We start from the raw sequence: 18093 nt of genomic DNA, 5'->3' as shown, positions 1-18093 counted from the left end.
CTAGAGGACATCAGCCATCTACAATCTAGAGGACATAAACCAGCCATCTACAATCTAGAGGTCATAAACCAGCCATCTACAATCTAGAGGTCATAAACCAGCCATCTACAATCTAGAGGACATCAACCAGCCATCTACAATCTAGAGGTCATAAACCAGCCATCTACAATCTAGAGGACATAAACCAGCCATCTACAATCTAGAGGACATCAACCAGCCATCTACAATCTAGAGGACATAAACCAGCCATCTACAATCTAGAGGACATCAACCAGCCATCTACAATCTAGAGGACATCAACCAGCCATCTACAATCTAGAGGACATAAACCAGCCATCTACAATCTAGAGGACATCAACCAGCCATCTACAATCTAGAGGACATAAACCAGCCATCTACAATCTAGAGGACATAAACCAGCCATCTACAATCTAGAGGACATCAACCAGCCATCTACAATCTAGAGGTCATAAACCAGCCATCTACAATCTAGAGGACATAAACCAGCCATCTACAATCTAGAGGACATCAACCAGCCATCTACAATCTAGAGGACATAAACCAGCCATCTACAATCTAGAGGACATAAACCAGCCATCTACAATCTAGAGGACATCAGCCAGCCATCTACAATCTAGAGGACATAAACCAGCCATCTACAATCTAGAGGACATCAACCAGCCATCTACAATCTAGAGGACATCAACCAGCCATCTACAATCTAGAGGACATCAACCAGCCATCTACAATCTAGAGGACATAAACCAGCCATCTACAATCTAGAGGACATCAACCAGCCATCTACAATCTAGAGGACATAAACCAGCCATCTACAATCTAGAGGACATAAACCAGCCATCTACAATCTAGAGGACATAAACCAGCCTTCTACAATCTAGAGGACATAAACCAGCCATCTACAATCTAGAGGACATCAGCCAGCCATCTACAATCTAGAGGACATAAACCAGCCATCTACAATCTAGAGGACATAGACCAGCCATCTACAATCTAGAGGACATCAGCCAGCCATCTACAATCTAGAGGACATAAACCAGCCATCTACAATCTAGAGGACATAAACCAGCCATCTACAATCTAGAGGACATCAACCAGCCATCTACAATCTAGAGGACATCAACCAGCCATCTACAATCTAGAGGACATAAACCAGCCATCTACAATCTAGAGGACATAAACCAGCCATCTCTTCTTTAACCTGTGGTCAGTCTGTGGTCAGTCTGTGGTCAGTCTGTGGTCAGTCTATGGTCAGTCTGTGGTCAGTCTGTGGTCAGTCTGTGGTCAGTCTATGGTCAGTCTGTGGTCAGTCTGTGGTCAGTCTGTGGCCAGTCTGTGGTCAGTCTGTGGTCAGTCTGTGGTCAGTCTATGTGATGGAAGGAGTAGGTGTTCATAATGTTTTGTATTGTCAGTGTATATATAGTGTGTTTCAGCTGTGTGTATATATAGTGTGTTTCAGCTGTGTGTATATATAGTGTGTTCCTGTGTGTTTCAGCTGTGTGTGTATATATAGTGTGTTCCTGTGTGTTTCAGCTGTGTGTATATATAGTGTGTTCCTGTGTGTTTCAGCTGTGTGTGTATATATAGTGTGTTCCTGTGTGTTTCAGCTGTGTATATATAGTGTGTTCCTGTGTGTTTCAGCTGTGTGTGTATATAGTGTGTTCCTGTGTGTTTCAGCTGTGTGTATATATAGTGTGTTCCTGTGTGTTTCAGCTGTGTGTGTATATAGTGTGTTCCTGTGTGTTTCAGCTGTGGGTATATATAGTGTGTTCCTGTGTGTTTCAGATGTGTGTGTATATATAGTGTGTTCCTGTGTGTTTCAGCTGTGTGTGTATATATAGTGTGTTCCTGTGTGTTTCAGCTGTGTGTGTATATATATAGTGTGTTCCTGTGTGTTTCAGCTGTGTGTGTATATATAGTGTGTTCCTGTGTGTTTCAGATGTGTGTGTATATAGTGTGTTCCTGTGTGTTTCAGCTGTGTGTATATATAGTGTGTTCCTGTGTGTTTCAGCTGTGTGTGTATATAGTGTGTTCCTGTGTGTTTCAGCTGTGGGTATATATAGTGTGTTCCTGTGTGTTTCAGATGTGTGTGTATATATAGTGTGTTCCTGTGTGTTTCAGATGTGTGTGTATATATAGTGTGTTCCTGTGTGTTTCAGCTGTAATTAGTGTGTTCCTGTGTGTTTCAGCTGTGTGTATATATAGTGTGTTCCTGTGTGTTTCAGCTGTGTGTATATATAGTGTGTTTCAGCTGTGTGTGTATATATAGTGTGTTCCTGTGTGTTTCAGCTGTGTGTGTATATATAGTGTGTTCCTGTGTGTTTCAGCTGTGTGTATATATAGTGTGTTCCTGTGTGTATATATAGTGTGTTCCTGTGTGTTCCTGTGTGTGTATATATAGTGTGTTCCTGTGTGTATATATAGTGTGTTCCTGTGTGTTTCAGCTGTGTGTATATATAGTGTGTTCCTGTGTGTTTCAGCTGTGTGTATATATAGTGTGTTCCTGTGTGTTTCAGCTGTGTGTGTATATAAAGTGTGTTCCTGTGTGTTCCTGTGTGTGTATATATAGTGTGTTCCTGTGTGTTTCAGCTGTGTGTATATATAGTGTGTTCCTGTGTGTTTCAGCTGTGGGTATATATAGTGTGTTCCTGTGTGTTTCTGTGTGTATATATATAGTGTGTTCCTGTGTGTTTCAGCTGTGTGTATATATAGTGTGTTCCTGTGTGTTTCAGCTGTGTGTATATATAGTGTGTTCCTGTGTGTTTCAGCTGTGTGTGTATATAGTGTGTTCCTGTGTGTTTCAGCTGTGTGTATATATAGTGTGTTCCTGTGTGTTTCTGTGTGTATATATATAGTGTGTTACTGTGTGTTTCAGCTGTGTGTATATATAGTGTGTTCCTGTGTGTTCCTGTGTGTATATATAGTGTGTTCCTGTGTGTTTCAGCTGTGTGTATATATATAGTGTGTTCCTGTGTGTTCCAGCTGTGTGTGTATATAGTGTGTTCCTGTGTGTTTCAGCTGTGTGTATATATAGTGTGTTCCTGTGTGTTTCAGCTGTGTGTGTAGCTATGAGGGGAGTTGTCCTTCTCTTCCTGCTGTCTCTCTGGCCTGGAGGCCAGGTGGATGCTATCGATCAAGCAGTCTTGGCTAATGTGGTACAAGAGATGAGAAGGTGGGTGTTTCTCTGTTCATTCAGACTCTAAGAACTCCTAAATGTCTGTTAGACAGAATCATTAGACATTATTTGAAACATTTTTATATTCCATTTTATGTTCCTCTTAACCTTCATACAATATGCTTGTATAGACTGTATTTCTAATATACACTGTATTTATAGTATAGACTGTATTGCTAATATAGACTATATTGGTAGAATATACTTTTTTGAATATTTTGGTCATTCAATCTGTTCTCTTTGTGAGTTACTGCCATTTTTGTCAGGTTGACATACAGTGAACTCTGTAATTAATTAGGAGTCACTTTTATTGTAAATTAGAATAGAATATGTTTCTAAACAATTCTACAATAATGATTATGAATAACCCTGACTGAATCGTGAATAATGATGAGTGGGAAAGTTACAGACTAACAAATCATACTCCCCCTTAAAATGCTAACCTCCCCTGTTATTGTAATGGTGAGAGGTTAGCATGTCTTGGGGGTATGCTATGAAATGCTAACCTCCCCTGTTATTGTAATGGTGAGAGGTTAGCATGTCTTGGGAGTCTGCTATGAAATGCTAACCTCCCCTGTTATTGTAATGGTGAGAGGTTAGCATGTCTTGGGGGTATGATATGAAATGCTAACCTCCCCTGTTATTGTAATGGTGAGAGGTTAGCATGTCTTGGGAGTATGATATGAAATGCTAACCTCCCCTGTTATTGTAATGGTGAGAGGTTAGCATGTCTTGGGGGTATGAAATGAAATGCTAACCTCCCCTGTTATTGTAATGGTGAGAGGTTAGCATGTCTTGGGGGTATGATATGAAATGCTAACCTCCCCTGTTATTGTAATGATGAGAGGTTAGCATGTCTTGGGGGTATGATATGAAATGCTAACCTCCCCTGTTATTGTAATGATGAGAGGTTAGCATGTCTTGGGGGTATGATATGAAATGCTAACCTCCCCTGTTATTGTAATGGTGAGAGGTTAGCATGGGGGGTTATGAATGAGGATGAGTAACTTTCCCACTCATTATTATTCACAATTAATTCAGGATTATCCATAATCATGGAAGCATCCACATTAACGTAGAAGTGTTTAGAGACATATTCTATTCTTTTATACAATTAAAGTGACTCCAAATTGATTTATATTGGGCACAAAATAATCTGAAACACAACCAAAATAAACAGCATATGCATCCAACTAGTTTAAAAAGTCACAAGCTAGTCATTGAGTGCTAAGAACATGGGACCAAATACTAAACATTGGACTACTGTAAGAGAGGTCTGAGATAGTGCCCTCTGTAATTATTGGGACAGCGACACATTGTTTGTTTTTTTGGCTCTGTACTCCAGAACATTGGATTTGAAATGATATAATGAATGAACATGAAGTTAACTTTGTCCATGAGAAGGCAGTGATAATTTATGCATAAGTAACAGTGCACATATTCACTGTCAATGTTTCTGATCGTCTGATCCTCTGTGTTCTGTCTCTTCTGTCTCCTGTCTGTTTGTAATGTTTCTGATCCTCTGTGTTCTGTCTCTTCTGTCTCCTGTCTGTTTATAATGTTTCTGATCCTCTGTGTTCTGTCTCCTGTCTGTTTGTAATGTTTCTGATCCTCTGTGTTCTGTCTCTTCTGTCTCCTGTCTGTTTATAATGTTTCTGATCCTCTGTGTTCTGTCTCTTCTGTCTCCTGTCTGTTTGTAATGTTTCTGATCCTCTGTGTTCTGTCTCTTCTGTCTCCTGTCTGTTTGTAATGTTTCTGATCCTCTGTGTTCTGTCTCTTCTGTCTCCTGTCTGTTTGTAATGTTTCTGATCCTCTGTGTTCTGTCTCTTCTGTCTCCTGTCTGTTTATAATGTTTCTGATCCTCTGTGTTCTGTCTCTTCTGTCTCCTGTCTGTTTGTAATGTTTCTGATCCTCTGTGTTCTGTCTCTTCTGTCTCCTGTCTGTTTGTAATGTTTCTGATCCTCTGTGTTCTGTCTCTTCTGTCTCCTGTCTGTTTATAATGTTTCTGATCCTCTGTGTTCTGTCTCCTGTCTGTTTATAATGTTTCTGATCCTTTGTGTTCTGTCTCTTCTGTCTCCTGTCTGTTTGTAATGTTTCTGATCCTCTGTGTTCTGTCTCTTCTGTCTCCTGTCTGTTTATAATGTTTCTGATCCTCTGTGTTCTGTCTCTTCTGTCTCCTGTCTGTTTGTAATGTTTCTGATCCTCTGTGTTCTGTCTCTTCTGTCTCCTGTCGGTTTGTAATGTTTCTGATCCTCTGTGTTCTGTCTCTTCTGTCTCCTGTCTGTTTGTAATGTTTCTGATCCTCTGTGTTCTGTCTCCTGTCTGTTGTTCAGGTTCGGCCTTGAGGGACATGAGTATGCCATGGCTGTCTTAATCACCCACGACCAGTGCACCGGCAATGAATTAGGCTTTTATGGGGAACCTGGTGAAGTCAAAGGAGTTCTTGAGGGGGACCATATCTACAGGAGTGACTGGCTAATCGCAGCAACACCTTATAACGGAGACCATGCTGAGTACCGTCTCTTGAGTGGTGATAATACCATCAGCCCAATGCAGGAACTAATAGACAAAGCTAATCATGAAGCTGAGGACTGCATCGTCTTCTTCACCACCTACTCTCCCTGTCTGGAGAAATGCAACGGCCCTGATGGAGGACGATACGATATTATTAACTTAATGGGCGTCTTCGGCAAATTTGAAGCCACCCGGAAGGCCTTTGTCTTCTACGAGGTTTGGGACCCTACAGTGACAAAACACAGGACCAAACCGACTAATTTGAAAGTGTTGGAGTCCTTCGAGAGGATAGAAATAAACATCCCTTTATATCGTTGTGTCAGATTCAATCAACAAAACACATGTTACCGCTGTTGTAACACTCCGCCCTATGACTGTCTGTATGGATACTGATAGTATACACTGTCTGTATGGATACTCATAGTATACACTGTCTGTATGGATACTAATAGTGTACACTGTCTGTATAGATACTCATAGTATACACTGTCTGTATAGATACTCATAGTATACACTGTCTGTATGGATACTCATAGTATACACTGTCTGTATGGATACTAATAGTGAACACTGTCTGTATGGATACTGATAGTATACACTGTCTGTATAGATACTCATAGTATACACTGTCTGTATGGATACTCATAGTATACACTGTCTGTATGGATACTAATAGTGAACACTGTCTGGATGGATACTGATAGTATACACTGTCTGTATAGATACTCATAGTATACACTGTCTGTATGGATACTCATAGTATACACTGTCTGTATGGATACTAATAGTGAACACTGTCTGGATGGATACTAATAGTGAACACTGTCTGTATGGATACTGATAGTATACACTGTCTGTATGGATACTAATAGTGAACACTGTCTGGATGGATACTAATAGTGAACACTGTCTGTATGGATACTAATAGAGTACACTGTCTGTATGGATACTGATAGTATACACTGTCTGTATGGATACTAATAGTGTATACTGTCTGTATAGATACTCATAGTGTACACTGTCTGTATGGATACTAATAGTATACACTGTCTGTATAGATACTCATAGTATACACTGTCTGTATGGATACTGATAGTATACACTGTCTGTATAGATACTCATAGTATACACTGTCTGTATGGATACTGATAGTATACACTGTCTGTATAGATACTCATAGTATACACTGTCTGTATGGATACTGATAGTATACACTGTCTGTATAGATACTCATAGTATACACTGTCTGTATGGATACTCATAGTATACACTGTCTGTATGGATACTAATAGTGAACACTGTCTGGATGGATACTAATAGTGAACACTGTCTGTATGGATACTGATAGTATACACTGTCTGTATGGATACTAATAGTGAACACTGTCTGGATGGATACTAATAGTGAACACTGTCTGTATGGATACTAATAGAGTACACTGTCTGTATGGATACTGATAGTATACACTGTCTGTATGGATACTAATAGTGTATACTGTCTGTATAGATACTCATAGTGTACACTGTCTGTATGGATACTAATAGTGAACACTGTCTGTATGGATACTAATAGTGAACACTGTCTGTATGGATACTAATAGTATACACTGTCTGTATGGATACTGATAGTATACACTGTCTGTATGGATACTAATAGTGTACACTGTCTGTATGGATACTGATAGTATACACTGTCTGTATGGATACTAATAGTGTACACTGTCTGTATGGATACTAATAGTGAACACTGTCTGTATGGATACTAATAGTGAACACTGTCTGTATGGATACTAATAGAGTACACTGTCTGTATGGATACTGATAGTATACACTGTCTGTATGGATACTAATAGTGTATACTGTCTGTATAGATACTCATAGTGTACACTGTCTGTATGGATACTAATAGTGAACACTGTCTGTATGGATACTAATAGAGAACACTGTCTGTATGGATACTAATAGTGTACACTGTCTGTATGGATACTAATAGTGTACACTGTCTGTATGGATACTAATAGTGAACACTGTCTGTATGGATACTAATAGTGTACACTGTCTGTATGGATACTACTAGTGTACACTGTCTGTATGGATACTAATAGTGAACACTGTCTGTATGGATACTAATAGTGTACACTGTCTGTATGGATACTGATAGTATACACTGTCTGTATAGATACTAATAGTGTACACTGTCTGTATAGATACTCATAGTGTACACTGTCTGTATGGATACTAATAGTGTACACTGTCTGTATGGATACTAATAGTGAACACTGTCTGTATGGATACTAATAGTGAACACTGTCTGTATGGATACTAATAGTATACACTGTCTGTATGGATACTAATAGTGAACACTGTCTGTATGGATACTAATAGTATACACTGTCTGTATGGATACTAATAGTGAACACTGTCTGTATGGATACTAATAGTGAACACTGTCTGTATGGATACTAATAGTATACACTGTCTGTATGGATACTAATAGTGAACACTGTCTGTATGGATACTAATAGTGAACACTGTCTGTATGGATACTACTAGTGTATACTGTCTGTATGGATACTGATAGTATACACTGTCTGTATAGATACTCATAGTATACACTGTCTGTATGGATACTGATAGTATACACTGTCTGTATAGATACTCATAGTATACACTGTCTGTATGGATACTCATAGTATACACTGTCTGTATGGATACTAATAGTGAACACTGTCTGGATGGATACTAATAGTGAACACTGTCTGTATGGATACTGATAGTATACACTGTCTGTATGGATACTAATAGTGAACACTGTCTGGATGGATACTAATAGTGAACACTGTCTGTATGGATACTAATAGAGTACACTGTCTGTATGGATACTGATAGTATACACTGTCTGTATGGATACTAATAGTGTATACTGTCTGTATAGATACTCATAGTGTACACTGTCTGTATGGATACTAATAGTGAACACTGTCTGTATGGATACTAATAGTGAACACTGTCTGTATGGATACTAATAGTATACACTGTCTGTATGGATACTGATAGTATACACTGTCTGTATGGATACTAATAGTGTACACTGTCTGTATGGATACTGATAGTATACACTGTCTGTATGGATACTAATAGTGTACACTGTCTGTATGGATACTAATAGTGAACACTGTCTGTATGGATACTAATAGTGAACACTGTCTGTATGGATACTAATAGAGTACACTGTCTGTATGGATACTGATAGTATACACTGTCTGTATGGATACTAATAGTGTATACTGTCTGTATAGATACTCATAGTGTACACTGTCTGTATGGATACTAATAGTGAACACTGTCTGTATGGATACTAATAGAGAACACTGTCTGTATGGATACTAATAGTGTACACTGTCTGTATGGATACTAATAGTGTACACTGTCTGTATGGATACTAATAGTGAACACTGTCTGTATGGATACTAATAGTGTACACTGTCTGTATGGATACTACTAGTGTACACTGTCTGTATGGATACTAATAGTGAACACTGTCTGTATGGATACTAATAGTGTACACTGTCTGTATGGATACTGATAGTATACACTGTCTGTATAGATACTAATAGTGTACACTGTCTGTATAGATACTCATAGTGTACACTGTCTGTATGGATACTAATAGTGTACACTGTCTGTATGGATACTAATAGTGAACACTGTCTGTATGGATACTAATAGTGAACACTGTCTGTATGGATACTAATAGTATACACTGTCTGTATGGATACTAATAGTGAACACTGTCTGTATGGATACTAATAGTATACACTGTCTGTATGGATACTAATAGTGAACACTGTCTGTATGGATACTAATAGTGAACACTGTCTGTATGGATACTAATAGTATACACTGTCTGTATGGATACTAATAGTGAACACTGTCTGTATGGATACTAATAGTATACACTGTCTGTATGGATACTGATAGTATACACTGTCTGTATGGATACTAATAGTGTACACTGTCTGTATGGATACTGATAGTATACACTGTCTGTATGGATACTAATAGTGTATACTGTCTGTATAGATACTCATAGTGTACACTGTCTGTATGGATACTAATAGTGAACACTGTCTGTATGGATACTAATAGTGTACACTGTCTGTATGGATACTACTAGTGTACACTGTCTGTATGGATACTAATAGTGAACACTGTCTGTATGGATACTAATAGAGTACACTGTCTGTATGGATACTACTAGTGTACACTGTCTGTATGGATACTAATAGTGAACACTGTCTGTATGGATACTAATAGAGTACACTGTCTGTATGGATACTGATAGTATACACTGTCTGTATGGATACTAATAGTGTATACTGTCTGTATAGATACTCATAGTGTACACTGTCTGTATGGATACTAATAGTGAACACTGTCTGTATGGATACTAATAGTGTACACTGTCTGTATGGATACTACTAGTGTACACTGTCTGTATGGATACTAATAGTGAACACTGTCTGTATGGATACTAATAGAGTACACTGTCTGTATGGATACTAATAGTGTATACTGTCTGTATGGATACTAATAGTGTACACTGTCTGTATGGATACTAATAGTGTACACTGTCTGTATGGATACTACTAGTGTACACTGTCTGTAAGGATACTACTAGTGTACACTGTCTGGATGGTGGAAATATAGAACTGTATATTTTGATTCTCTCTCTCTGTCCACCACTCTATGTCCACCTCTCTCTCGGTCCATCTCTCTCTCTGTCCACCCCTCTCTTTCTCTTTCCATCTCTCTCTCTGTCCATCCCTCTCTCTCTGTCCACCCCTCTCTCTCTGTCCATCTCTCTCTCTGTCCACCCCTCTCTCTCTGTCCATCTCTCTCTCTGTCCATCCCTCTCTCTCTGTCCATCTCTCTCTCTGTCCACCCCTCTCTTTCTCTGTCCATCTCTCTCTCTGTCCATCCCCCTCTCTCTGTCCATCCCTCTCTCTCTGTCCATCTCGCTCTCTGTCCACCACTCTCTCTGTCCATCTCTCTCTCTGTCCATCTCTCTCTCTCTCTCTGTCCATCTCTCTCTCTCTCTCTCTCTCTGTCCATCTCTCTCTCTCTCTCTGTCCATCTCTCTCTCTGTCCTTCCCTCTCTCTCTGTCCATCCCTCTCTCTCTGTCCACCCCTCTCTCTCTGTCCATCTCGCTCTCTGTCCACCACTCTCTCTGTCCATCTCTCTCTCTGTCCATCTCTCTCTCTCTCTCTGTCCATCTCTCTCTCTCTCTCTGTCCATCTCTCTCTCTCTCTCTCCGTCCATCTCTCTCTCTGTCCTTCCCTCTCTCTCTGTCCATCCCTCTCTCTCTGTCCATCCCTCTCTCTCTGTCCACCACTCTCTCTGTCCATCTCTCTTTCTGTCCATCTCTCTCTCTGTCCATCTCTCTCCCTGTCCATCTCTCTCTCTGTCCATCTCTCTCTCTGTCCATCTCTCTCTCTGTCCATCTCTCTCTCTGTCCATCTCTCTCTCTGTCCATCTCTCTCTCTGTCCATCTCTCTCTCTCTGTCCATTTCTCTCTCTGTCCATCTCTCTCTCTGTCCATCTCTCTCTCTCTGTCCATCTCTCTCTCTGTCCATCTCTCTCTCTGTCCATCTCTCTCTCTCTGTCCATCTCTCTCTCTCTGTCCATCTCTCTCTCTGTCCTTCCCTCTCTCTCTGTCCATCTCTCTCTTTGTCCATCCCTCTCTCTCTGTCCATCTCTCTCTCTCTGTCCATCCCTCTCTCTCTGTCCATCCCTCTCTCTCTGTCCATCTCTCTCTCTGTCCATCTCTCTCTCTCTGTCCATCTCTCTCTCTGTCCATCTCTCTCTCTCTGTCCATCTCTCTCTCTCTCTCTGTCCATCTCTCTCTCTCTCTCTGTCCATCTCTCTCTCTGTCCTTCCCTCTCTCTCTGTCCATCCCTCTCTCTCTGTCCACCCCTCTCTCTCTGTCCATCTCGCTCTCTGTCCACCACTCTCTCTGTCCATCTCTCTCTCTGTCCATCTCTCTCTCTCTCTCTGTCCATCTCTCTCTCTCTGTCCATCTCTCTCTCTCTGTCCATCTCTCTCTCTGTCCTTCCCTCTCTCTCTGTCCATCTCTCTCTTTGTCCATCCCTCTCTCAATTCAATTCAATTCAATTCAAGGGGCTTTATTGGCATGGGAAACATGTGTTAACATTGCCAAAGCAAGTGAGGTAGATAATATACAAAAGTGAAATAAACAATAAAAATGAACAGTAAACATTACACATACAGAAGTTTCAAAACAATAAAGACATGACAAATGTCATATTATATACATGCAGTGTTGTAACAATGTACAAATGGTTAAAGCACACAAGTTAAAATAAATAAACATAAATATGGGTTGTATTTACAATGGTGTTTGTTCTTCACTTGTTGCCCTTTTCTTGTGGCAACAGGTCACAAATCTTGCTGCTGTGATGGCACACTGTGGAATTTCACCCAGTAGATATGGGAGTTTATCAAAATTGGATTTGTTTTCGAATTCTTTGTGGATCTGTGTAATCTGAGGGAAATATGTCTCTCTAATATGGTCATACATTGGGCAGGAGGTTAGGAAGTGCAGCTCAGTTTCCACCTCATTTTGTGGGCAGTGAGCACATAGCCTGTCTTCTCTTGAGAGCCATGTCTGCCTACGGCGGCCTTTCTCAATAGCAAGGCTATGCTCACTGAGTCTGTACATAGTCAAAGCTTTCCTTAAGTTTGGGTCAGTCACAGTGGTCAGGTATTCTGCCACTGTATACTCTCTGTTTAGGGCCAAATAGCATTCTAGTTTGCTCTGTTTTTTTGTTAATTCTTTCCAATGTGTCAAGTAATTATCTTTTTGTTTTCTCATGATTTGGTTGGGTCTAATTGTGCTGTTGTCCTGGGGCTCTGTGGGGTGTGTTTGTGTTTGTGAACAGAGCCCTAGGACCAGCTTGCTTAGGGGACTCTTCTCCAGGTTCATCTCTCTGTAGGTGATGGCTTTGTTATGGAAGGTTTGGGAATCGCTTCCTTTTAGGTGGTTGTAGAATTTAACGGCTCTTTTCTGGATTTGGATAATTAGTGGGTACTTTAATACAATACTGGGTACTTCTACACAGTTCATTAAAGTTCATTAAAGTTCTCTCTGTCCATCTCTCTCTCTTTGTCCACCCCTCTCTCTCTGTCCACCCCTCTCTCTCTGTCCTTCCCTCTCTCTCTGTCCTTCCCTCTCTCTCTGTCCATCCCTCTCTTTGTCCATCCCATCTTTGTCCATCCCTCTCTTTGTCCATCTCTCTCTCTGTCCATCGCGCTCTCTGTCCATCTCTCTCTCTGTCCATCTCTCTCTCTGTCCACCCCTCTCTCTCTGTCCTTCCCTCTCTCTCTGTCCTTCCCTCTCTCTCTGTCCATCCCTCTCTTTGTCCATCCCTCTCTTTGTCCATCCCTCTCTTTGTCCATCTCTCTCTCTGTCCATCCATCTCTCTCTGTCCATCCATCTCTCTCTGTCCATCCATCTCTCTCTGTCCATCTCTCTCTCTGCCCATCCCTCTCTCTCTGTCCATCTCTCTCTCTGTCCATCTCTTTCTCTGTCCATCTCTCTCTCTCTCTGTCCATCTCTCTCTCTCTGTCCATCTCTCTCTCTGTCCATCTCTCTCTCTCTGTCCATCTCTCTCTCTCTGTCCATCTCTCTCTCTCTGTCCATCTCTCTCTCTGTCCACCCCTCTCTCTCTGTCCTTCCCTCTCTCTCTGTCCATCCCTCTCTTTGTCCATCCCTCTCTTTGTCCATCCCTCTCTTTGTCCATCTCTCTCTCTGTCCATCCATCTCTCTCTGTCCATCCATCTCTCTCTGTCCATCCATCTCTCTCTGTCCATCTCTCTCTCTGCCCATCCCTCTCTCTCTGTCCATCTCTCTCTCTGTCCATCTCTTTCTCTGTCCATCTCTCTCTCTCTCTGTCCATCTCTCTCTCTCTGTCCATCTCTCTCTCTGTCCATCTCTCTCTCTCTGTCCATCTCTCTCTCTCTGTCCATCTCTCTCTCTCTGTCCATCTCTCTCTCTCTGTCCATCTCTCTCTCTCTGTCCACCCCTCTCTCGCTGTCCTTCCCTCTCTCTCTGTCCATCTCTCTCTCTACACAGTTCATTAAAGTTCACTATAGCAGCAACACTACTGTCTCCATCATTACTGTTGTTGGTATTTCTGTCTTTATTAGGTTTTATTACACTGACATAAACACTGCATGACAGAAAGACCATGTCCTTCCTGTTTCCTGCATCTCCTGAGAACAAAAAGGTTGAACGTAGAGGACTATAAACAGTCCTGTAAATGTTGTTGAAAACACTTGAAATATGGTGAGACTGATGGAGTTTAGATTTGGACACACGGAAACAAACACACGCCCTACTGAACATGTACTAGGTTTTCCCAAGAGAATCCTGGTCAGTCATCGTCTCAGCGGTGTACATTCCCCCTCAAGCAGACACCAAGACGGCCCTTAAGGAACTTCACTGGACTCTATGTAAACTGGAAACCATATATCCTTAGGCTGCATTTATTGTAGCTGGGGATTTTAACAAAGCAAATTTGAGAACAAGGCTACCTAAATTCTATCAGCATATTTATTGCACTATACGCCGGGGTAATACATTCGATCACTGCTACCCTTACGTCCACTTAATAATTATCCTCTTGAGCCTATGGGGGGTGCTATTTCGATCTTGGAAAAATGAGTTCCCAAATTAAACTGCCTCGTACTCAATTCTTGCTCGTACAATATGCATATAATTATTACTATTGGATAGAAAACACTCTCTAGTTTCTAAAACCGTTTGAATTATTTTTCTGAGTGAAACAGAACTCATTCTGCAGCACATTTCCTGTCGGGGAGTGAGATTTCAGAAATCGAGGTCCCTGTTCTAGGGTCAGTTTATAAGTCCCCATGTAAGCTATGGGGTTACATGCACTGCATACGCCTTCCTCTAGATGTCAGTAAGTGGGGAGAATTTGAATGGAGTGGATTGCGCAATCTGGGACCTTATATAAGACTGTGGAACGGAAGTACCGTCCTTTTCAACGGTGCGCCTGGCGCATCAGGGACATCACAATGGCGTCCTGCAAACGCTTTCGTTTTAGTAGTTCTATATCTCCGGTCATGTTTTTATTCGTTATAGGTGTTAAAGACATCATAAGGTAGTTAATTTAAACCGACTTATAGCAGTTTATAGCAGTTTATTGCTATTTTCTGGGATTTCTTTGTGATGCGCTTTCACGAGTTGGACACCTCTCCAGTGGGTGGCTATCGTTGGCTGCTATTTCGACAGGAGAAGAGGACATCTTTCAACCCAAAGACGATTGTTCTGGAGAAAGGACACCTTGCCCAAGATTCTGATGGAAGCTCAGCTAATAGTAAGCAGTCTTTATGCTGTTAATTCGTACTTATGTTGACAAATGTCAAATAATATTTCCGCCATGAATTATGGTGCGGTCTCGCTTTGGCGCACGCTGTATTGCGCAGTAAGGTTAATTTTAAAAATCTAACACAGCGATTGCATTAAGAACTAATTTATCTTTCATTTGCTGTCCAACTTGTATTTTTTTGTCAAGTTTATGAATAGTTTTCGATTAGATTAGGTGCCTCTCCAAGATGGCGCCAGCCAGATTGCTTGAATTTTTGGCCACTAATCACATTGTATAACCACGATTTGTGCCGCTAAATATGCACATTTTCGAACAAACTCTATATGCATTGTGTAATATGATGTTATAGACATTACATTTACATTTAAGTCATTTAGCAGACGCTCTTATCCAGAGCGACTTACAAATTGGTGCATTCACCTTATGATATCCAGTGGAACAACCACTTTACAATAGTGGATCTAACTCTTTTAAGGGGGAGGGGGGGGTTAGGAGGATTACTTTATCCTATCCTAGGTATTCCTTAAAGAGGTGGGGACTGTCATTATAGGACTGTCATCTGAAGAATTCTGAGAAGGTTAGTGAAAAAATTAATATATTTTGGTGGTTTATACGTTATCGCTATTTTTGCCTTGAATCAATGTATGCTATTGTGGTATGCTAATATAACGCTATATTGTGTTTTCGCTGTAAAACACTTAGAAAATCTGAAATATTGTCTGGATTCACAAGATCTGTGTCTTTCAATTGCTGTACGCTGTGTATTTTTAAGAAATGTTTTATGATGAGTAATTAGGTAATACACGTTGCTCTCTGTAGTTATTCTAGTCGCTTTGGTGAGTTGTGATGGTGGCTGCAATGGTAAACTATGATTTATACCTGAAATATGCACATTTTTCTAACAAAACATATGCTATACAATAAATATGTTATCCTCTAACACCTCCCAAACCCGGATCCGGGAGCACCCCCCCCCACTGACTAGCATAGCTAGCATAGCGTCACAAGTAAATAGTAGTATCTAAATATCATTAAATCACAAGTCCAAGACACCAAATGAAAGATACAGATCTTGTGAATAAAGCCATCATTTCTGATTTTTTAAATGTTTTACAGGGAAGACACAATATGTAAATCTATTAGCTAACCACGTTAGCAAAAGACACCATTTTTCTTACTCCACTATTTTTTCACTCCATCACCAGCTATCACCAATTCGACCAAATAAAGATATAAATAGCCACTAACCAAGAAACAACTTCATCAGATGACAGTCTGATAACATATTTATTGTATAGCATAGGTTTTGTTAGAAACATTTGCATATTTCAGGTATAAATCATAGTTTGCCATTGCAGCCACCATCACAAATCTCCCCAAAGCGACTAGAATTACTACAGAGAGCAACGTGTATTACCTAATTACTAATCATAAAACATTTCTTAAAAATACACAGCTCACAGCAATGGAAAGACACAGATCTTGTGAATTCAGACAATATTTCAGATTTTCTATGTTATGCTGGTGAATAAGGACCCAAAAGCGACTTAACAGAAACAGAGTCTTTATTCCAGTCTATAACAAAAACGATAATCCTGGATATAATCTCAGGTAAAGTCAAACAGGAAAACTGAAATCCTCTAGGCAGTAGAGGGGAACAACTGGATACGCGACCACAGACTGCTGGTCGCTTCGGGAAGGCGCAGGCCGTAGCTGATATAGATACCTGCTCACACGCAGCATCTGAAGAAGGTGGAAACACGACAGGGCGGAACAAGGACACAGAACAGCAAACATCAAACAAGGATCCGACAAGGACAGAAGCGGAAAACAGAGGGGGAAATAGGGACTCTAATCAGAGGGCAAAATAGGGGACAGGTGTGAAAGAGTAAATGAGGTAGTTAGGAGAATGAGGAACAGCTGGGAGCAGGAACGGAACGATAGAGAGAGAGAGCGAGAGAGGGAGAGAGGGAGGGGGAGAGAGAGGGATAGAAAGAGGGAAATAACCTAATAAGACCAGCAGAGGGAAACGAATAGAAGGGGAAGCACAGGGACAAGACATGATAATCAATGACAAAACATGACAGTACCCCCCCGCTCACCGAGCGCCTCCTGGCGCACTCGAGGAGGAACCCTGGCGGCAATGGAGGAAATCATCAATCAACGAACGGTCCAGCACGTCCCGAGATGGAACCCAACTCCTCTCCTCAGGACCGTAACCCTCCCAATCCACTAAGTACTGGTGACCACGTCCCCGAGAACGCATGTCCATGATCTTCCGTACCTTGTAAATAGGTGCGCCCTCGACAAGGACGGGGGGGGGGGAGGGAAGACGAACGGGGGCGCGAAGAAAAGGCTTGACACAGGAGACATGGAAGACAGGGTGGACGCGACGAAGATGTCGCGGAAGAAGCAGTCGCACAGCGACAGGATTGACGACCTGAGAGACACGGAACGGACCAATGAACCGCGGAGTCAACTTGCGAGAAGCTGTCGTAAGGGGAAGGTTACGAGTGGAAAGCCACACTCTCTGACCGCGACAATACCTAGGACTCTTAATCCTACGTTTATTGGCGGCTCTCACAGTCTGCGCCCTGTAACGGCAAAGTGCAGACCTGACCCTCCTCCAGGTGCGCTCACAACGTTGGACAAAAGCCTGAGCGGAGGGAACGCTGGACTCGGCGAACTGGGACGAGAACAGAGGAGGCTGGTACCCAAGACTACTCTGAAACGGAGATAGCCCGGTAGCAGACGAAGGAAGCGAGTTGTGAGCGTATTCTGCCCAGGGGAGCAGTTCTGCCCAAGACGCAGGGTTTCGAAAAGAAAGGCTGCGTAATATGCGACCAATCGTCTGATTGGCCCTTTCTGCTTGACCGTTAGACTGGGGATGAAAACCGGAAGAGAGACTGACGGAAGCACCAATCAAACGACAGAACTCCCTCCAAAACTGTG

The 18093-nt window shown here is 41.4% G+C and overlaps 1 protein-coding gene across 3 annotated transcripts in view; it reads left to right on the top strand.

Annotated features, from left to right (window-relative positions):
- LOC139563450 (uro-adherence factor A-like) overlaps window positions 1-18093 on the top strand; it is a 296516-nt gene that overhangs the window by 236924 nt on the left and 41499 nt on the right. Inside the window, exon 1 of one of the 3 annotated variants that reach the window (XM_071382130.1) lies at window positions 9773-11134. The exons of the other annotated variants lie outside the window; for them this stretch is intronic. Coding sequence (XP_071238231.1) covers window positions 10456-11134 — 679 coding nt within the window. The 5' untranslated portion in view covers window positions 9773-10455. Of the gene's footprint in view, window positions 1-9772; window positions 11135-18093 lie in introns of those variants that run through there. 3 annotated transcript variants of the gene reach the window in all.

This window comes from Salvelinus alpinus, chromosome 34, assembly GCF_045679555.1.
Source record: "Salvelinus alpinus chromosome 34, SLU_Salpinus.1, whole genome shotgun sequence".
In the NCBI taxonomy this organism is placed as follows: Eukaryota; Metazoa; Chordata; class Actinopteri; order Salmoniformes; family Salmonidae; genus Salvelinus; species Salvelinus alpinus.
This window is presented reverse-complemented; position numbering and strand designations above follow the sequence as displayed.